The sequence below is a fragment of the Mytilus edulis genome, chromosome 12, assembly GCF_963676685.1.
Source record: "Mytilus edulis chromosome 12, xbMytEdul2.2, whole genome shotgun sequence".
In the NCBI taxonomy this organism is placed as follows: Eukaryota; Metazoa; Mollusca; class Bivalvia; order Mytilida; family Mytilidae; genus Mytilus; species Mytilus edulis.
Genome location: NC_092355.1, coordinates 40,279,564 through 40,303,150, shown reverse-complemented (window position 1 = coordinate 40,303,150; position 23,587 = coordinate 40,279,564). Strand labels below are relative to the sequence as shown.

General features: G+C 31.3%; 1 protein-coding gene across 2 annotated transcripts in view; it reads right to left on the bottom strand.

Annotated features, from left to right (window-relative positions):
* Positions 1 to 23,587, bottom strand: part of LOC139498457 (uncharacterized) — a 126,394-nt gene that overhangs the window by 5,772 nt on the left and 97,035 nt on the right. The window contains exons 1-6 of one of the 2 annotated variants that reach the window (XM_071286845.1): positions 8,964 to 9,169; positions 7,708 to 7,763; positions 6,093 to 6,202; positions 3,989 to 4,140; positions 2,959 to 3,151; positions 2,044 to 2,160 (exon numbers count right to left, since the gene is read on the bottom strand). In XM_071286845.1, the coding sequence (XP_071142946.1) occupies positions 2,044 to 2,160; positions 2,959 to 3,151; positions 3,989 to 4,140; positions 6,093 to 6,202; positions 7,708 to 7,763; positions 8,964 to 9,048 (713 nt within the window). In that variant the 5' untranslated portion in view covers positions 9,049 to 9,169. Of the gene's footprint in view, positions 1 to 2,043; positions 2,161 to 2,958; positions 3,152 to 3,988; positions 4,141 to 6,092; positions 6,203 to 7,707; positions 7,764 to 8,963; positions 9,170 to 23,587 lie in introns of those variants that run through there. The other variant, XM_071286844.1, reaches the window with a different exon arrangement.

Below are 23,587 nucleotides of genomic sequence, written 5' to 3'. Positions count from 1 at the left end.
TCCGTTTTTTCAACAATCTCAATAACAAATGCAAAAATTTCCGAATTTACAGTATGCTCCATAGATTTATCACCAAAGGAAAACAACATTATTTTCAAATACACATCCTAAGGTTACTAAATATTTACATATTAATCATATACAGATCTCTAATGTGATTTGTTCTAAAATAGTATAATTCTTTTAGAAATAATGTAAAAAGACAAAAATAGCTACTATAACTTTACAAATAAATTTATGTGCAATTTTGAAGAATGGACTTAATTCAATAGATTGATAACTGCATATTTAGGAAATTCATTCAGTCACATTATTTAAATTTATACTAAATACCTCACAATATGATGAATATAAAAATATATTAAGAAGAAGAAATAAAGGGGTTATTTAAAAGTGTGAAGGAAAAATAATAACAGTCATTCCTTATATAATTTAATTCTAAATTCCATTTTTAGGAATAAAATCATGGAAATAAAAACATTGATGACGTCACAGTCACATGACAAAATTATCTCTATGAACAGACAAAAGACAAAAAATTTACAGCCGATCAGAAGACTTGTTTTATCCAAAATTAATTTATTCACAGCAATCAGATTACAAATCATGCATGTATAGAATATAAATTCATTTCAAAGATTCCACATTTAATGGATTTATACAAAATAAAGAAGAATTTGAATACACATAGACAGTATATTTATAATGACGGTGAAGAATATAAACTTCAAAAAGTGAGACAGTCAAATTTTACATTTTTTTCCGGGCATTTTACCTGCAATAGAAAGATAACACTTAATGTTTTCAAATATTCAAGATGCTGCAGAATATTTTTCTACAGAAATGTTTTTTTAATAAATTGAAAATAAAAATCAAAGAGCTTTCCTTTTAAGTTTGACTCAAGTTTTAATCTAAATAGACATGTGTTGAAAATTTTGACAAATAATGCGGTGTTAACTTGACTACTTATGATGGCTTTCAAATCAACTGAGAAAAAAATGTATTGATTGAACTAATATTATGTGATAAGTAATAGATATTTCAATCTTTCATTTCTACAGGTGAAAGCATGGGTATATAATTTTAATGCAAAGCAAAACAATATATTTGTTTCAGAAAACATAAACACTGCAAACATTAGTACAGGGAGATAATTTTGGAAAAAATAAATGAAAAAATTATACAAAACACTGAATTTGACAGCAATCCAAAAACAAAATAAAAAATAAAATGACTTAACAGCTGCTACTTCCAAAATATTAAAAAAATTAGGGTTAACAATTCAAAAACATTAAGATATTATACAAGACTGGTGATGTTATCAGAGCAAACAAAAACAATCCTAAACTACATACATATAAAGTTGAGGATTGTATATTTTTAGAAAAAATTGTGATCAATTTATTTTCATATTCAACAAGCAAGGCGTTGTTACCTATTACAAACATGCTAAATCTTCAACTACAAAAATGGCTAAAATGAATGTGAAAGAGTAGGAAGGAAGTTCTATTTTTAGACCTGGGGTTGTGCTTTGTAAAAAAACACAGATTTAGCTGGTCTGTTTTCTAAAGTTAATCAAGTCAACATCCGGTATTAGGAATATGTGCTTTTTTAAAAACGAAGGTACATTTTTTGACGATATTTAAAAAAAATTAAAACAGCCTATGGCAGATATAAGTACGCTGATGGATGTTGCACACTTTGATGCACTGTCAATTTAACCAGTTTGCGTCAGAATTTATATCAAAGTAGACTTTAATATCATTATAATAAAATTTAAATGCCAATCATTGGTTTTATGATGATGGCCACCTTATTATCCTAATCAGCTGATAATTGCTTTTTGTTATTAAGTCTTAAGATATTAAGATCAGGGGAAGACATAAAATGTCCATCTGGCTCAATTTTTTTTGGAAGCCTTGTTTTGGGTTTTTATAACTGAATATTCTTATCAAAAGGCAGGTTTGTTTTAGGGGATTCTTGATGTCCTTTCCTACCCTTTCACATTAATTTTAATTATAGATTTGACCCTAAAATACTTACACTTTTTCATCTGGAAGTTCTGTTGTTTTTGTCGGTGCTGGTTTAGTAGGGTATTGTGATCCTTTTGGTTTTGGCTTGTGCATCTTTTGGAATCTTGCTTCTTTTTCCCTCCTCTTGCTACAAAAAATAATATACCATTTCTATCTATCATAACTACTGGCATTATAATTTACCATTTTAAAGTTTTTTTAATCATCCTGGACATTTGCCACTGGACATTTATCAGCCACACATCAATTAATTTCCAAATGAACCACTGCTTTGCTGTACCTAGTTCCTTTTCATTTTTATGTTTCAAAAATAATTTTCTTCAAAATTGAATTAAGAATTAATTTTCAGGCTGAAAACATTTATTTTTGTATTTTTCTTGACCCTCAGATTCTGATCTTTGGCACGTGGGTGGACATCTTTTAAATTATATTCTTTTTGAGTGCAAATGTATAAGCAAAACTCAACCCTTACAAAATTTCTGGCTAAACTGTATAAGTATCAAAGGATTAGAAGTTTCTGATCATATATTCCAAATTTTTAAATAGACATTTCTAAATTGAGTTATCTCCCTTTCTTAACTTAAAGATAAAATCAATACAGTGCCTTTATATCAGTTCAATATTTTTTTTCTCAGAGGAAATAACTTACCTAAAGTTTGTTGTATGTTGGGCTTATTAATTTCTAGACTTAATTATAGAAATAATTAAGATGATGATCAGGTACGATTGCACGTACATGCCAATGAGACAGCTCTCCATCTAAGTCTCAATTTTGTAAAAACTAAATGATTATAAGTCAAAGTAAGGTAAAACTGATTACTGAATGCAAAGTAAGGTAAAACTGATTACTGAATGGATGATTTTTCTAGAAAAGATACATGGTCGTTATCTTACCCGTAGAGTTATTATTTTTTTTCATACTTACTCCCACAGGGTTAAACTAATAGCAATGACGATGACGATGAGCAGTACAAGAAAAGCTAAGGGTATAATAATCTTGTTTTCTAGTGCTGATGGCGGGATACCATAGAAATCTGAACCAATGTATGTTATATAACATTTGTCACAGCCTAGAGAACTGATGTAATCTGTATTAGTTCTCAGTTGTAGTATAATAGCTAGAAGAAAACAAATAATAACTTTTTTATCAAAAGTATTTGACATTTTTTTAAATATAATTACATTGTGTACTGTGGATTCATTTATTTTCGTGGCTATACTACCAATTTTCCTGGATTAAAGAAAACTTGATTGATTGTGGTATTAATTTAACCTGCATATAAGCCTAGAGAAAGTTTGTCATTCGCTGAACATTTTATTTCGGGGTTAACTGATACCAACGAAAAATTAATATCCAACAAAATAATGAATCTACAGTATGTTTGTTTTAATCAAGATTCTATATTTTTGGATCGGCACACAACAACCACTTGATGATTTTAAAATGTAACCTTAGTCCTAGCCACTATATTAAACTCTGCCACAGATAGTTTTTTTCTTAGCCAGTATAATGTAAAATAAAATAAGACTAGTTAATTTTAACTATAAACACTGATTTTTTTCTGTAACTCATGCTGGTAAAATTTCCTGTATCACATGTACAATAAAAATGAGGAACAAAATGTTGTCTAGGGTTATCAAATTAATATGCTGTTGTACCTTGATAAAGGTTCTATACTCATAAATTTATAATTTCAACAGCACTTGAAATCGTTTTCAGAATTTTTCCACTCTTCTACCATTACGAAAACTTTTCAATCACGTGTGTTTAAGAAAAATAACATGTTAATGTCTGTGTCATTTGGTCTCTTGTGGAGAGTTGTCTCATTTACAATCATACCACATCTTCTTTTTTATATTTCCAGTAAAAGATTATTATTGTCATTTACTTTTTCATAAAATTGGTTTAAATACACTAATATTTTGTGCTAAAATTCATTTGGTACAGTACTTACTCTTGACCACAGATTCAGACAAAACATATGTTAGTACACTAGGTGAACTCTTATTTGAATTCTCTGGATACATGATGTAAAATTCATATAACATGTCTTTGTCATCATTTAATGGAGAGTTATCTACCTTTCCAATATGGCTGTCTTTGAATCTGAAAGATCAATTGATGTGTACATCATGAAACTTTTTGAGAACACTCATCAGCTATTGCAATTTTTTGGTTGTATTTATTGATTATTTTGTGTTATTAATTAAAGGCTTTAGTGTTTATTTGTCAGTATCTGATGGTAAAGTGACTCGTACAACTATAAACCAGGCAGGCAAATAATGCATGTAAACCTAAATGACAGAATTTAAACTAACTTAATAAATAACCTGTAACAAACATATTGAGGATGTTGGAAATTGAAATGATATCTTCAATTTTCAACTGCAGATAAAACAAAGAAATATGTTATTTTCTAAAATTGATTTGTCATATGTACGGTGTATGTACAGAGTGCTTATCAAAAATGTTTTTACAATTAATTCATGATTATGGACCATAAATGCTTAATTTTGTAAATAGTTTTTTTTATGTATGCAGTGTTAAAATTAACGTAAGTAAGTATAAAAGTCATTAAATTCATTGGAATAAATTGCACAGAGCTCCAGATAAGCTGCGTATTTGCGTGATCACGCAATACAAATAATAAAAACCCAATGCAATTGCCCATTGCAGGGTTCAATAACCCAATTAATTCAAAGGAAAACCCAATAATATGCCAAAACCATGAGTTCTCAACTCTTTTATTGGCTACTATTTGCGTTATTTACCCTTATCTGTTTACAGTCGTCGCGTAAACTATTTTTATAATATTTATAATTGGAAATTCCCTTTCGTTCTAAAAATAGATCCCTGCATCAAGTAGCTAAAATGGGTACCTGTTAGAGTTTTCCGTTGCTCAAAGGGTACACATGTTTTTGAAAACATTTCGATCTTCTCGGCATTTATCCAATTAGCGTGTGTCATGTAGTCATATTTTTTTCGCATTGCTCGGGATTTATCATAACATAGATTGAATTAAAACGAAAGTGAATGTCCGGTAAAAATATTGAATAGAAGCATGTTTTCTGCTTCTTTTGAAAAGCTGAGGAAAAGTTATGACGATAACAAGACTCAGCCAGTGTTTTTAGGAAGTGTCCATCGAACACACGGGCGTGTGTGCGTACCTTAACGAGAACATTGCTAATAAAAACAGGCAGGGTTTCCTCAAAAATGAAATCAGATGGAAAAAGTGAAAGGCCTAATCAATTATGACATGATAAAGCATCAGAAACCAAAAGTTCTAATAAAAGACAACTAAACCCAGATTTATGAAAATTGGAATAAAACAAAACGGTTCAAGTATAATTAGAGTTTATATACTATTTTTTTTCATTTTACTGTTAATTAATGAATACACACACATGTAGAATTTATTAAATAAAGGTATATAAAGACGAGTGCCTGTGAATACAACTATCCGTTTTATTAGTTTATATGAGAAAATACAAAATTGGCAGAAGGTTTGAAACGGAACACAAATTAATCCTACAATTGCTCCTCAGTGAATAAACCAAATAAAACAGCTATCAAATAACCCTAACCCTAAACCAAATAAAACAGCTAAACAAAGAAAGAAACATATTTAAGATGGAAAAAATCTGGGGTTGCTATTGCCTAAATATTCAATATTGTGTTGATGAGAAACCCAATACATTAAGGAGCTTCGTGGTGAAAAACCCAATTTGATATTAACATGAGGGGTGAATTGGAATTGATCATGCAATTAAAAAACTTTTTCACCCAATTATATTTGAAAATGGTGGGTTAAAAACCCAATTTGTGAATTCTTATCTGGAGCTCTGAATTGCATATGTAAAATAATATAAAGATTAAATTTAAATGCTAAAGAGCAGTACAAATGAGTCTACTAAATTATCATCACTGCATGATAAAATGAGTCCACCAGTAAAAAAAAGAGTTATCTCCCATGATATAAATATCTCTTACAAAATACACATGTTATCTCCCTTATTGACATTCTTTAGAATTCACACAGAATAGATAAATAAGCTTACTCTGATTGGAGTCCAATGAGACCACAAGCGGCTAGGTTACTTGCACAGTATGTATTAGTTTCAGATGCTAACAATGCATGGAACTTTGATTCCATCAGGCCACTATCCCACTGTTAAAATAAACAAAATATCAGACATATAATACAATTGTATTATATCATATGTGTTTGATTTCACTCATTTACCACTGTTAGCTTAGTGCTAGACCACTGTCCCATGTTAGGGAGGGTTAGTATTTGTTAACATGTTTAACCCGACCACATTCATTTTGTAATTTGTGCCTCTCCCCAGTCAGGAGACATCTGTTATTTACCAGTTGTTGTTTGTTGCTGTGTTACATTGTTTTTTGTTAATTTTTGTAAATATATTAGGAGGTTAGTTTTCTCTTTGAATTATTTTACATTTGTTATGTAAGGGCCTTCTATAGCTGACTATATGCAGTATGGGCTTTGCTCATTGTTGAAGGCTGTACTACAGGTCACCTATTGTTGTTAATTTCTGTGTCATTTAATCCCTTGTGAAGAGTTAGTTTTTGTCTCATTGACAATCATATCACATTTTCTTATTTTATAATGAATATATATGTAAATGGTCTACCATTCAACAATATAAAGGAGAAGAAACAATTGCATATTTTGAAGCAACAGTAAATCAACAGAGCTCAGAGTGTTATCAATTAATAGTTTAAGGATCAATGTACATTAGAAAATTAATACATGTTCAATGATGTACAAAAATGTAGGCTACAGATAACTTTGGCTTATTAAATTGTAACTGAAAATTTGAAAAAAAATTGCTGCATTTATCTCTGCTGATTGAATTCTTTATAAAAGGGGGAAATTTTCAAATTACAAAAAACAACCCAAAAAATCTTAAAAAATTGTCTGCTCCAACCTGTACAGAATTTTTGGTATAAAACAATTACGCTTTATATCTTTAGAACAGGATATAAGTGGCTGTCAGTCGTGGGAATGTAACATATAAGAAGTATTAAACTACTATCTCTATATACTTAATTAAATACTAGGTTATATAGCTGAGTACTACATAGTTAAACCATAACTAGAGAATATGAATGTTAATTACCCCTGTAAATAATCTTGTAGATCCAAATTGTATTGACAAATTTTACTGTTTTACATAAAACTAATTTTTACAAGTTTCTTTTTATTCGTATCCTTTACCATTTTAGATTTTAAATACATATATATAATTTAATTATGAAACCATATGCTAGGCCATAAAATTTAACCCATTACTAGTGCGGATTAGTAGTTCCTTTCAATTTCCTTTGTTAAGAGAAAATTAAACAACTGATAAGATATTATTTTTATCCATTTTAAAATTTTAAGATGTATAGTGTACATACAAGTTCCTGTTTTTAACTAATTTTTAGTTATATCCTATTCTAACTCTGTTACTATTATTTTAAATTTTAACTAGTAGATAAGATTTTAAATAACGCAATTTTAAAAATAAACAAAATTTTTAAATGCGGTGACCCTGCAGATAGGGTGGACTTCCTGAAGAAGAAAAAGAAGAAGATATAAATAAACTGTCATGACTGTTAAATTTATATAAGCCAATATATGTGATATAAAATAAGTTTTTTTACCTCACTGACTTGAAGTCTGTAGAATTTTATTTCAACTTTGTTTTCTGCAATTTCAGCTACAAATAAAACATTTAAATTTTAATATTATAATAATGACATCTAACTGTGATACTCCTGTTAGAAAAAGATTTTTTTTTATTCATACATTATGCAGCTATAGGTCATTTCTGGAATCATGTCTTTCACCGGAAAAGATCGTCAATTTTGCATGGCTTTATGACGTCATTTAGCAGATAGAAGGCGCATCTGTATTCCTGCTCTATTAAAAGTTTCCAGCACTTTCATAATCGTCATTCTGTAGGGTAGTATAGAAATAATTTATGTTCCATAAGTACATAATGGTGATTGCTGTACGACTGAGGGAAGGTGATCAACCTTATAGATTTTAATTTCCCAAATTTATATATATTTTGTGCAGTATAAAATAAAACTTTTTCACCCGTTTGCTCAACATTTGCTGGAAATTTCTACACATACATTTTTGTCATGTGGTGATTGAAAGACGATTATCCTTTGGGTTTTATTCACTGTCTATTAATTAAGGTTTGTAGGGGGTCAGTAGTGGACCATATAATGGTGTTATGGCATGAGGATTTTTTTTGCAGCACTTTGTAGAAAAATAAACAAAGAAACACAACATTAACAGAAATGTAGATGTGACGTCATGAACCCATTACGGATCCAATGATTTCATGGCATAGGGGCCGTACGTAACACATTATGTGATAGTGTTAAACGAATCACGTGATAATTTACCCATGATGCAATAATTTCATGGAGCAGGGGTAACAGGCGTGTCTTCTTCAATATACATGTATCTTCTTTTCTTGTAAATGATGTTATAAAGATGCATGAAATTGACAATAATTTCTGGTGAAAGACATGATTCTAGAAATACATGTATTATAATGGATGTTTCAATAATTATAATATAAACCCTCAGCTTATATAATCTCTTTAGCACAGTTTTTTAGGATCTAATCGTTTCTGGTGTTGTTTTTGAAGAGATACAATTTTGTGAACCCACCCATAAATGTATAATATTCTAACTATAAACTATATCTACAAAATAATCAAATATAAAATAGATACTGTAAACTTTTCAGTAACCAAACAATTCGACTACAGAAGTTAATTATAAAATGATATGTTCAGTCATATGAAACACTGGGAACCTGTTTTCCGAATGTGTTAAACATCGTTCGTTAAATGACATAACTTAAGTCATAAGATCCCCTGTGAAAAATGTGTCTTACTGGCGTTATCTGCTTGAACACTTAAAGTTGTAGCCACCAAAAGGATAAACACTGGTAGAAACACACGCATCTTTGTCTCTTTCATCTTCTTCGGTGTAAATAATCAGATAACCATGAAGTTTAACTGTTGCAATGGATCGTTTATCGAAATAATGGTGGCCTGCTGTTCAAAACAGTGTGGGTTCGTTGGTTGGCGACATGTAAACACCTTTTCGGAATACCTCGATGTTTTTCTTTGTACGTAACTGGTTTCTTGTAATAAACAGGGAACCAAACATTTAACTTCATTACGCGGGAAATTATAAAATATTTATTTATTTTAACAAGTTTTTTATATTATATTTCTTGTGGAAATCTGAGTTTAAATAGGAGATGGGTCCGTGTAACACTTATCAATTCAAAGTTTTAAAAAGTTTTGAAATTTTAGATTTTTGGAATTTTGATCAAAGTTTTAAAATATCAAAATTTCAAATTGTGTTAAAGTTTTGAAATTTTGAAATTTTAACCAAATTATTAAAATATCAAAATTCTAAATATCGTTTATAAATTTGATAGTTTAGAAATTTGACCAAACTTTTAAAATACTAAACCTAACGCGCAATTTTGATTATTTCACTTTTTGAAAGTTTGATTTTTTAAATGTTTTCTTAAAATATCAAAATAGAAAAGGGGCAATAAGAGGGATACCTGTAAAAAGCGAAACGAAATAAAAGCGGAACGAAACGAAACAATATGAATTAAAAACATACTGATACTTAAAAGTGTATGTATGAAATAAAAAGGACAGTTGAAAGCGGTGAAAAATTGGATGACAAAATTAATATTTCTTAAAAGAAGATAATTCATTTAAAAACCAGACGTACGGCTCTGATATTGACCATTTTACCTGCTGGTTCTTAAAGCACCCATATTTTAGGAGAAACAAGAGTAACAGTAAAAACTGAACAACTCGCAGTAGGTCAAATAGTATGGTTATGTTGAGCATGTATATACATTTTCTACTAAACTCTAAGCCACAAAAAGGCCCAATACACGATGTATTATCTCTTTTGATTTCATTTTTTTTTCTGTTTTGCTTTACGACTTCTTACCTCCTGCAATCATGTTGGCTAAAGAATATATCATTTCATGTACAGAATGAAAGATCATCTTAAACGTTTTTATCTGTTCTTTGTAAGTTGTTTGCCCTAAATATTCAGCGTTCCGTAAGAAGGTCGATCAAGAAAAGCGCTTCATGATACTGACTGCATTGTTTAAGGTTGTGCTAATCCACAGTGTGGAAGGTTTTTAATATAATCTTTTTTTACGCTGAAATTAATAAGAGGGTAATTGGATCCAATATCAGCAAAATTGGAGCCAAGATACTGTTACAAGGTATCTACAAAAACTCATCATAGATGGATACCGGAATGTAAATTTTGCCGGTGTTTGCGCCAGACGCGCGTTTCGTTTTCAAAAGACTTATCATTGACACTCGAACCAAATTAAGTTAAAAAGGCAAATAAAGTCAAATAAAATTGAAAAGGCCAAATAAAGTGAACTTTTAAATCCAACGTATAGCTCTGGTTTTGTAAAAGTTAAAACCTTTCATATCATATATAAACGTAAACCATAAACATTATTTTCACGAGCATTCATATTTATGTAATAATTACCGCTGTTCTACATTAAGCACCCAACTTGCATTCATGTTTATGTAATAGTTCCCGCTGTACTACATTAAGCAACCATCTATCCAGTTGTAGGTGTCGGCATTTTGAAAGTTGAAAATTGTGTTCAAAAGTTTTTATCAGTGATAAATGGTTATCTTCCGGGGAACCAATATTTAGATAGTCCCTGTTTTTTACTTGATACTACCACTAGGGGCTTCGATAATGGTACATTAAAATATTCTGATCCCTAATTTGATGATATAATATTCTGTGCCAGAAGAGGACAAAAGAAAAATTATCCATGCCTTTAAGTGTTAAATTTTGAACCAGACAAGTTGATTAATGGCGATGAAAAACTTAATAAAATTGTTAGCTCTTCGACAAAACAACATCACCCCACTTTTAAAGTTACATGGTTGCTACATTAAAGACAACGTTTGGACTGGTTATCATACACGTAGCTCCATTATAGGTTCTAAATCAACCACTGTTTTATTATAGTAAACAAAAGGAATAAAATGTTTTGTATTAAAGGATATTACTGTCCCGTATTTGCATATTTTGGTATTTTGAAGTTATCGTACGACAATCGACTTTTAGCAAACTAAAAGTTCACATGTACACCCAGTCAGAATGGGGCGTGCAAAGAGAAGCAACACTGTCAGTTGCATGATGGATTTTTTCCATTTTTGGCCGTACACCAATGTCGCTCTCGAAAAACCAGTACAATGATAAATGCTGAATTTGAAGTAAAGAACGGAATGCTGAAACTGAAATTTGAAATTCAAGCAAAAAAAGAACGAAACAATTAAACAGGTGTTTGACCAAAGTGAAGTTAAAACATATTTAAATCCATCTATAAGGGCAACTTTGTCCTCGAAAGTTGAATCTTACGTTTCTTCGTAATTTGTATGCAAACAACCTATTTTAAATTATCGATTTTTTGTTGTTGCCAGTGACAAATATTTCATGAATATTCCGGAACAAATTAGCAATAAATGCAACAGGGAGAGAGTGCGCATAATGAGGACATATAAAACCCTTCAATTAGTTTAATTGAGGTCTGGAGCTGGCGTATGACAGTAACTGCTAGCCTTATGTATAGTAGTCCTATGTTATTTTATTATCATTGTCATGCATGTTAATTAGTTTCTTAGTTTGTTTCCTATTCTGACATAGGACTATTGAAGTGCGTTTTACTGTTCGTATTACTGTGTGTTTTTCATTCTTTATTGGCTAGAGGTATAGAGGAGGGCTGTGATCTCACGAAACATGTTTAACCCCGCTGCATGTGTGCGCCTGTCCCAATCCAGGAGCCTCTGTCCTTCTAAGTCTTGTATGATTTTGATTTTAGTTCATTGTTATGTTTCGGAGTTTAGTACTACGTCTATAATCGCTGAACCAGTACACTTTTTTTGTCTAGGGGCCAGTTGAAATACGCCTAGCACAACTTTTATTGCGACGCTATATTTAAGTATTCCTTCCGTATCATTTCTTGGAACTGAAATACATCATTAAAGGCATTATATTATCATCATGCAATCGACAAACAAGAAAGGAAAACGTTTTAAGTTGTATGCCAGCCCACCGAAGCGCTTTTCTGGATCTACCTTCACCAGGAACGTCAAAAATGCGAATAATACTATATGGTTTACTGCGAGTTGGTCATTTTTCACTGATATACTTCTAAATGTTGGGCACTGGGAACACAAAAAAGCTTTGAATTATTTATCTCAAACGCTAACCTTATATAATAGATTTCAATCAACGTAGTTGATTCCGGTATAAATAGGTTTAATTATATTTTTTTGGATAGATGCACAACCTTAAAATTTCAGGATACTGTTATCCCATGTGATGTCTAATATGTTTCATAAAAAAAACACCGACTTCTTTTCATTATTTATTTTGTTATTAAGAATGATTTGATATATTTTATGCTATTTATTTATAACTAAGAATAGTTCTTATCAGAGCCGTGTTTTCATCAGTGATTACAGATACCCCTCTTGTCGCCCCTTTATATTTTTGATATTTTAAGCAAACATTTAAAAAATTAAACTTTCAAAAAGCGAAATAATCAAAATTGCACATTAGGTTTAGTATTTTAAAAGTTTGATCAAGTTTTTAAAATATCAAATTTATAAACGATATCTAGAATTTTGATATTTTAATAATTTGGTTAAAATTTCAAATTTTCAAAACTTTAACACAATTTGAAATTTTGATATTTTAAAACTTTGATTAAAATTCCAAAAATCTAAAATTTCAAAACTTTTCAAAACTTTGAATTGATATTTAAGTGTTACACGGACCGAGATGGTGGTTCTTAAACTCTGAGTGATCACAATGAAAAAAAAAGTTTCAAAATTTTTACTCGGCCAAAGACATATATGATCGTGACAGGGGTCTGCTCGGACTATGATAAACTCGTCACAATTCTTAATAAAAAAAAATCTTCCAAACGAGGCCTATCATAGAATCGTTATAAAACAAATTCGTATATATTGATAAATCATTGGATCAATTTGAGACTGTACATTGTAGTAGTCTATCTGATGAGTTAAGCCTTTTTCAACTGATTTTTATAGTTCGTTTTTATGTTGTACTGTTATACCACTGTGCCAGGTTAGGGGAGGGTTGCAGGATCCCGCTAACATGTTTAACCCCGCCACATTATTTATGTATGTGCCTGTCCCCAGTCAGGAGCCTGTAATTCAGTGGTTGTCGTTTGTTTAAGTGTTACATATTTGTTTTTCGTTCATTTTTTTAAGGCCGTAAGTTTTTTCGTTTGAATTGTTTTACATTGTCTTATTGGGGCCTTTTATAGCTGACTATGCGGTATGAACTTTGATTTTGTTCATTGTTGAAGGCCGTACGGTGACCTCAGTATAGTTGTTAATGTTTGTGTCATTTAGATCTTTTGTGGATAGTTGTTTAATTGGCAATCATACCATATCTTCTTTTTTATAGCTCAGGTTAAATGATTTTTAATTGCCCCAGGGGCGGATCCAGCCATTTAAAAAAAGGGGTCCCAACCCAAGACAAAGGGGGGTTCCAACTTTATGTCCCCATTCAATTGATTGATCGTCCAAAAAAAAGGGGGTCCCAACCCAAGACAAAGGGGGGTTCCAACTATATGTCCCCATTCAATTGATGGATCGTCCAAGAAAGGGGGTCCCAACTACCAGAACCCTCCCAGGAACTAGATCCGCCAAAGGATACTACGATATATTTCGCTTAAAAATTAAATGTCATATTCAGGAAAAATGATAATAATTATTCAGGTAAAGCCAATATATACAAATACATAAAACAAACTTAAGATATAGCAATGGTTGTTACTAATAGGTACCACTAATGCCTTAACCAAAGTAGAGACATATATACCCATATATAATATATGATATATTCTGAAAAAAAGCAATCTAATATACGGAAAATCAAATCTGAGTTTACTCACGGCCCGTGTTTTTTTTTTTATTCATTTCATACTTAAATTTTATTTTTGACTTCACACAAAACCTTTTACACTGATAATCTGGCAAAGCATTCCAATTTTTAGTACCACAGAAACAGAAAGAATTAATATCAATTAGAATTCATCTAAAACTATCTGCATGCAAAAAGCATGGCATTGTACAATACATTTGCTTGTAGAATACATCTAGATTATTTAATATACCTTGACTTAAAACACTGTGGTCCAAAATTGAAATGAAAAGACAAATTTCCTATATTATCATATACTTAGACTAAATAACATATGATTTTTACCGTATGATAATAGCATTAAGTTGAAGTATTTTCTATATTTTTCGAATTGGTGCTTAGCGGGCTGATATTATCAGATTATTACATGGCATTTTTCATATCGCATGTATTATCAGCCCTAGGTTTAATATCAGCCCAAGAGCCGCATGGCTCGAGGGCTGATATCGACCGAGGGCTGATAATACATACGATATGAAAAATGACATGTTATGATCTTTTTATCATATGCTTCAACAGTAAAGAAAAATAGCAGCAGACTAAGGTATTTATCCTTTCACGTGTTTCCCGAAGTTTAAAGAGTTAAACGTTCACGGACGTCGGACCCAAAATATCATACATTCAATATGAAATTTTTCTATCATATGCCTCAACAGAGAGAAAATCAAAACAACAGTTTAATATATATGAATCGACAAAAAAAATAATTCAACAATATACATAATTATGAACATTGTTTGGATAAGTATTGTTTTTAAAGAAACTTTCTAAATTATGTTTCAGAAAAAAATAAAAATGCATTTATTTAATTATTTTCATTTTGTTTTTTTGTTTTATACACTACTTTGTAATGTTTTTCACTGAAAGCGTAGCATTGAAGTGAATTTTACGGAATTTGCCGAGTAACACCGGAATGCCATGTGATAACGTTACGGAAAGGCATGTGATAACAATCGAAGCATGTGATAAACTTTTCATATCAGCCCGCTAAGCACAATTCGAAAAATATGAAATCTACGTCAATTTAAAGCTATTATCATACGGTAAAATTTATATGTTATTTAGTCTTAGTATATGATAAGAAAAGTTTATCACATGCTTTGATTGTTATATCACATGCCTTTCCGTAACGTTATCACATGGCGTTCCGGTGATACTCGGCAAATTCCGGAAAATACACCTCAATGCTATGTTTTCAGTGAAAAACATTACAAAGTAGTGTACAAAACAATTATTTGAATACTGGAATGTATATTGTGTAAAATAATTAAATTAAATTAAAGTAAAAAAAAAAAAATAACAAAATGCATTTTTTATAGTTTTTCTGAATCATGATTTAGAAAGTTACTTTAAAAAAAGTTGACTTTTCAATTCAATGTTCATTATGTATATTGTTGAATTATTTTTTTGTCGATTCGTCCATATAAAAATATGAGTTTTTTTAATTTCTCTGTTGAGGAATATGATAGAAAGATTTCATATTGAATGTATCAAATTTTGGGTCCGACGTCCGTGCACTTTTAACTCTTTCAACTTTTTTTCGGGAACCACGTAAAAGGATCAATATATGAATCTGTTATTTTTCTTTACTGTTGAAGCATATGATAAAAAGATCATAACATGTCATTTTTCATATCGCATATTTATTTATAGTGGATTGGAAAACAAGTTTTGCAACTTATATTAATCCCTTTCAACTTTGCGGGTGCGAGTGCCGCCTTGTAGCGGCATTAGCCTTCTCTTTTTCGAAATCTACATGGGTGTTTTTTACGTGCAAGAAATATGACTCTCTCTTAACACGGGTCAGCCGTTATCGTCCCCTTCCGACGGACTATCATCGTTTCCTCAAGACCATACTTGCAAATCGTGTCAAGGGAGAGCCGAAAATTTAGTTCCTTAAATTTTCATCCCGAACGGGAATCGAACCAGAAACCTTTGTGTTAGCAGTCAGATGCACCAACCATTACACCACGGCTCCCGATGCTCATCGTTGAAGACCGTACGGTGACTTCAGTTCTACATTTTGTTGTTGTTATTTCTGTGTCATTTTAGTCTCGTGTAAACAATTGTCCCGTTTACAATCATATCATGCATATCTTCTTTTTTATATTATAATACTAGGTTGAAAGAAGTATAACAAACATGGATTTAAGAGCTGTTCATTGAGTTATATCTGCATGCTAAAAATCCTAAAATTGATTTTTATGTCAGAACTTCGATCATTTTGTTAGCTTTTTTCGCTTTGGGGTGGAATATCTTATAGAGGAGCAACTGATACATGTATCTGCATCTTCAGTGGGATTATGGACTCGTTGGGATATCAACGTATCTTAGACCAGAAGACTTTCTCCCATTTACTGCTACCAGATTCTCTAATGGATATAGGTTATATCAGGTGGGTACCTATTTTTTTTTTGTATTGTAACATAATCCTTTGTGGATACGTCATTTGTACTTGTAGGTTGTAACATATTCTTTGAAAACTAGTATTTTTCAAATGTATATATACAGTGATATTATTGGGAAAATATGCGTAATTTTCATTTAATTGGGAATTTTTGAATATACCCGTCCATGAATTTGACTGAAACTTCATTTTACAGACGCCATTTCAAGAGTCAAACCCTGCTTTGAAATAAGTCCCTGTTTTGTCGGTGATGATGCACAAATAGATCATCAAATCTGCGCATATATATGTTAGCGTCAATAAGTGAAATTAGGCATTAAGCTTAAATCCTAGGCAATAAGCTAACGCCTAGGCAGTAGGTCTATTGCCTAAATGATGTTAGGCATTAGTCTTAAATCCTAGGATTTAAGCTTAAATCCTGAAAAATGTGTGCAGGCATTAAGCTTAATGCCTAACATGTAAATGCGAGTAAATAAAAAACATTTATTCATTTTTAAATTAAAATACATTTGTTACATAATAACATTATGATAATTGTAGCCTGTTTATGGAAACTGTCCTAAGATTAGTCCTATAAGATATCCTTAGGACAGAAAATATGATCTAGTTAGGATCGACTTACGACATTTCTCAGCATGCTGCACATCGAAGCTATCTGAGGATTGTTTTTAAGAATTGAATGCTCTATTTTGTAAATTTATTGGGGTGTAAAAGCGTTGACCGAAGTACATTTTGTATGAATCGCGGAAGATGTGGCATGATAACCAATATGACAAATCTCCACAAGAGACCAGAAATAAATTCACTAATAAAATATGTTATTTGTATATTGAAATGCAGTTTTAAATGAAAGGTAATACATATTTTTTATATTATAATTGTAGATCCAATCTCTTTGAAACAAAATATAAGTAAAAAAAAATATAACTACGTTTTATATTACTAGAATTGAACTAAATAATTGTAAATAGTTAAAGTTAAATATATAATCGGTAAAATCATTTTATGCTTTGAGGGACCTGAATTCGAAGCGCCATGCACGGTTTCATACTTAAAAGTTCATATGAAAATCTCGTGCATCTTTCATATAAATACTGAATACTTCAACTATTTTATTTTATTACTGCAAATAACATACGTTTGAAAATGAGCAGAAGAAAAAAAAAACGAATTTCACCGATTTTAACGATGCAAAGTACAGGGTCCAGTGTCATTCTAAATATAAACTTGATAGAAATTTGTGTTAAAAAATCATTTTGTTATCCCAAATTTCGGAACTATTAACAAATACTTTCTACTTATCCAATAAAAAAAAAATGGAAAACGGTGTGATAAAAAAAGTCATGTCTTAATTTGGTCTACTTTTGACCAGTTAAACTAGCTCGACTAATGAAGTGTACAAATTTTCAAATAAATATAATTATAATTATTCTATAGAATCTCCCCCCTTTTTCAATTGGATACAATTACTTTTTTAAGTCTTTTTGATACTTAGTAAAACCACACAAACATGAAAAAGTATGAGTTAATTCTGTTTTTCAACTGCTAAAATTACTAAATAAACTAACTAAATTTGAAGAACTGTCAAATGAATGTATATTTATAAACGACTATATATCAAGAATAAATCACCCAATATGCATAAATTCCAGAGTTTATTTATTGCCTAAAATTATGTTCGGCAATAGAATGAATAATCATCATCAGATTTCAGGCAATAAGCTTACTGCCTGAAGCGTTAGCTTATTGCCTAGGATTTAAGCTTAATGCCTAATTTTACTTATTGCCGCTAATATATATATATTCTAACAAAAAATTCTCTGAAACTGATATTATCAAGATGCTTGATTTCTTGATTGACAACATATTTGTTACGTTCGGAGGACGTGTTTTTCAACAGATTGTCGGCATTCCAATGGGAACATCTGATCCCCTCTACTAGCCGATTTATTTCTTTATTACTATGAGGCTGACTTCGTGCAGGAACTTCTTAGGAAGAAAGATAAGAAGTTAGCAATATCCTTTAACTCTACTTTCCGCTATATAGATGATGTTCTTTCACTAAATAATTCAAAATGTGCTGACTATGTGGAACGCATCTATCCCATTGAACTAGATATAAAGGATATTACAGATACAATTAAGTTAGCTTCATATCTTGACTTACATCTAGAAATTGACAATGAGTGTCGATTGAAAACAAAACTTTACGACAAAAGAGATGATTTCAGCTTTCCAATTGTGAACTCCATTTTTAAGTAGCAACATTCCAGCAGCACCTGTATACGGGGTATATATCTCCCAATTGATACGATATTCCCGTGCTTGCATTTCCTATCATGATTTTCTTGATAGAGGTTTGATGCTCACAAGGAAGCTATTAAACCAAGAGTTCCAAATGGTGAAGTTGAAATCATCCCTTCGTAAATTTTACGGACGCCATCACGAGTTGGTTGACCGTTATGGAATAACCGTTTCAAAAAAGATACCGGATATGTTCTTTACGTCGTAACTACAATCCCCTTCCATTTGATGAATGTGACCTACAGAATCAGACTATTTACCGGAATTTGTTATCACATAAGCAACATGACGGGTGCCACATGTGGAGCAAGATATGCTTACCCTTCCGGGGCACCTGAGATCACCCCTAGTTTTTGGTGGGGTTCGTGTTGTTTATTCTTTAGTTTATATGTTGTGTGATGTGTAATATTGTTTGTCTTTTGTCTTTTTCATTTTGAGCCATGGCGTTGTCAGTTTGTTTTAGATTTATGAGTTTTACTGTCCCTTTGGTATCTGTCGTCCCTCTCTTATATAGTAATTTTAGTATGAAAAAAGTATAAATGATTGTTTTTCAGTTTGAATTCATGCACAACTTCTACTGAAACTGCACTGTTTGGGAAAAAGTTTATTTGTGGGGAATAGTTTCAAGCCATTATTTTCAGATTGGAATTTTTCTCCAGGGAAAAAGCCTTTATTCTCCATTAATTTAAGGCAAACAATATCACTGATATATAAGTTTGAAATACAATGATGTTGATGATGCAGGTACTGATGATATAAAAAAGAAGATGTGGTATGATTGCCAATGAGACAACTATCCACAAAAGAAGGCTGCATTGAAAACTAAATGATGAGACTGCTTTGAGAACTAAATAACAACTGCCTTTCATGATATAACAAAGAGTGTTCAAAAGTGTTTTTAACATTTTTAAGACCAGGAAAGGAACAAACATTTTTACTGCCATTGTTAAAAATGTTTATTTCCACTTAGATTTTTTGTGACTTATGGAAATTTTCTCCATAGAAATGGGAATCACCAAAAAGCATTAAATTATCGGTTATTTAAAGATACTTTGGAGTTTGAGAAATATTTAAATATTTTGGATAACAGGCAGATATCCTTATTTCTTAAATTTCGAACTTTGAACATGAAATTTCCAATAGAAACTGGAAGATGGCAAAACATCGAAAGAGAAAACAAAAAATGTGTATTGTGTAATTCAGATGCCATAAGATGAATAGCATTACATTTTTAAATGTTTAGCTTTTGATAAATGTAGAAAACAATGTATTGCATTTTACTGTAGAAATAGACCAAACAAAATTAATTGCAGTTTTATGACTTAATGAATTATAAAAAAAATTAACAGAACTGTACGAACTATGTAAACTTATTAAGGAGATTTATAACAAATTGAACTTTTTTGGGTGAACAATTGTGAATGCCTCTGTCTACTTTCGTACATTATTTATTTATGTAATTGTATTGAAATGTGTATAACTATCGCTATACCTTTGTAATTTGGTTTGTGAGAAAAAGATATATATAGAGATAATTATATAATTATTTACCCAATAAAAGATCAATGATTTTGATGAATAAAATATACGAAAATCAATAGGGTCACATGTTATAGATGAGATATATAAGACTCAAAAGTGCTGAAAAAATGCACAAATTATGTTTACCAAAGCACAGTAATGATATAATCCGTAAATCGATATCGTTATTTACACGTTTACATGTATGTCCCATAGGGGTTGACCAGATAATTCATAAGTCAAAATTAAGTAGTAATATGTTTACACAAATAAAAAATAAACTGAAAATCATTTGGGTTAGATGTTTTTAATGAAAATATGATACGCAATAGTTTGAATTAAATTTTGTGGGTGAATGGAGAAATAAGAAAATAAATTTCAAAATATCTGACCTAAACAATTATATCAAATGGAATGGTTCATTTTATAAGTAATCAAAATTAATCATTATTAAGAACACACACAAATTTCTCAATTGTGTTACTAGTTAACAAAATAACCCTTTGACCCATATCGAAAATTTCCCTCCACCATCAAAGATGCCGGCTTTAACGTTACGTCTATGGGGGGAAAGTGCGCTGAAGAGACCTGGATGACTACTCATGATGTTGATTGGAATTCGTTGATGAGTATTTGTTCACGGTGTTGATGGGAGTTGTTGATTAGTTGTCATCTCTAGACATTAACCATGGTTTTGATTCGATGTTGTCATCTCTAGACATTAACCATGGTGTTGATTGGAAGTTGTCATCTCTAGACATTAACCATGGTGTTGATTGGATGTTGTCATCTCTAGACATTAACCATGGTTTTGATTGGATGTTGTCATCTCTAGACATTTTAACATTGGTGTTGATTGGATGTTGTCATCTCTAGACATTAACCATAGTGTTGATTGGATGTTGTTATCTCTAGACCTTAACCATGGTTTTGATTGGCTGTTGTCATCTCTAGACATTAACCATGGTGTTGATTGGAAGTTGTCATCTCTAGACATTAACCATGGTGTTGATTGGATGTTGTTATCTCTAGACATTAACCATGGTTTTGATTGGATGTTGTCATCTCTAGACATTAACCATGCTGTTGATTGAATGTTGTCATCTCTAGACATTAACCATGGTGTTGATTGGATGTTGTTATCTCTAGACATTAACCATGGTGTTGATTGGATGTTGTCATCTCTAGACATTAACCATGGTGTTGATTGGATGTTGTCATCTCTAGACATTAACCATGGTGTTGATTGGAAGTTGTCATCTCTAGACATTAACCATGGTGTTGATTGGAAGTTGTCATCTCTAGAAATTAACCATGGTGTTGATTGGAAGTTGTCATCTTTAGACATTAACCATGGTGTTGATTGGATGTTGTTATCTCTAGACATTAACCATGGTTTTGATTAGAAGTTGTCATCTCTAGATATTAACCATGGCGTTGTTTGGATGTTGTCATTCCATGGTGTTGATTGGATGTTGGCAGATCTAAACATTAACCATATTGTTGATTGGATGTTGGCATATCTAAACATTAACCATATTGTTGATTGGATGTTGTCATCTCTAGACACCATGGTTAATGTTTAGATATGCCAACATCCAATCAACAATATGGTTAATGTTTAGATATGCCAACATCCAATCAACATCATGGACAACGTCTAGAGATAACAAATACCTATCAACATCATGGACAACGTCTAGAGATAACAAATACCCATCAACATCATGGACAATGTCTAGAGATAACCAATACCCATCAACATCATGGACAACGTCTAGAGATAACAAATACCTATCAACATCATGGACAATGTCTAGAGATACCCAATACCCATTAACTCGATGGACATTGTCTAGAGATAACAAATACCCATCAACTACATGGACAATGTCTAGAGATAACAAATACCCATCAACATCATGAACAATGTCTAGAGATAACAAATTCCCATAAACATCATGAACAATGTCTAGAGACAACGAATTCCCATCAACATCATGGAAAAAGTCTAGATATAACTAATTCCCATCAACTCCATGGACAAAGTCGAGAGATAACAGATACCCATCAACATCATGGACAATGTCTAGAGATAACGAATTCCCATCAACATCATGGACAATGTCTAGAGATACCCAATACCCATTAACTCGATGGACATTGTCTAGAGATAACAAATACCCATCAACTACATAGACAATGTCTAGAGATAACAAATACCCATCAACATCATGGACAACGTCTAGAGATAACAAATACCTATCAACATCATGAACAATGTCTAGAGATAACTAATTCCCATCAACTACATGGACAATGTCTAGAGATAACAAATACCCATCAACATCATGGAGAACGTCTAGAGATAACTAATACCCATCAACATCATGGACAATGTCCAGAGATAACAAATACCCATCAACATCATGGACAAATCTAGAGATAACGAATTCCCATCAACATCATGGACAAATCTAGAGATAACGAATTCCCATCAACATTATGGACAATGTCTAGAGATGAGTAGACCGTAAACTGAATAACAGTTCGAAAGAACTAATGATTTTCTAATCCAATTAAAAGATTACCGTTACCATATTTGGCACATTTTTTGGATTTTTTAGTCCCCAAAGCTCTTCAACCTAGTATGCGTTTGGCTTAATAACTATATTGACCAGAGAGTTACTGATGAGTCTTACATGTATTATACGACAAGTGTGTCTTGCTTCTTAAATTATAATCATGGTACATTTGATAACTATTTAGTGTGTGAGTGAGTGACCTAGTTAACACATCAATAATCTGTAGAAGAACACGACTTACACTAAACATTCGCATTTTTAATGAAAAAATATTTTTGAACAATTTTGATAGATCGCGGGATTTAATTTAATTTTAATTTGATACATTTTTAAGCTTTGCTATATTATAATTATTATTTTTTTGCTACAAAAAAGAAACAACAGTTATGTCGTACTACGGAGCCCCGCTAGGGACATGCAAAGAAAAAAATTATATTGTGCGCACAACTTAAATATATTGTGCGCACAAAATAATATATTGAGCCCACAAAATATTATATTGTGCGCACAACATAAATATGTTGTGCGCACAACTTAAATATATTGTACGCACAACTTAGATATATTGTGCGCACAATATAATATACTGTGTGCACTAAAATAATATGGTGTGCTCTCAAAATTCGAAAAACAGTTTTCACTTGACCATGACCTCATTTTACG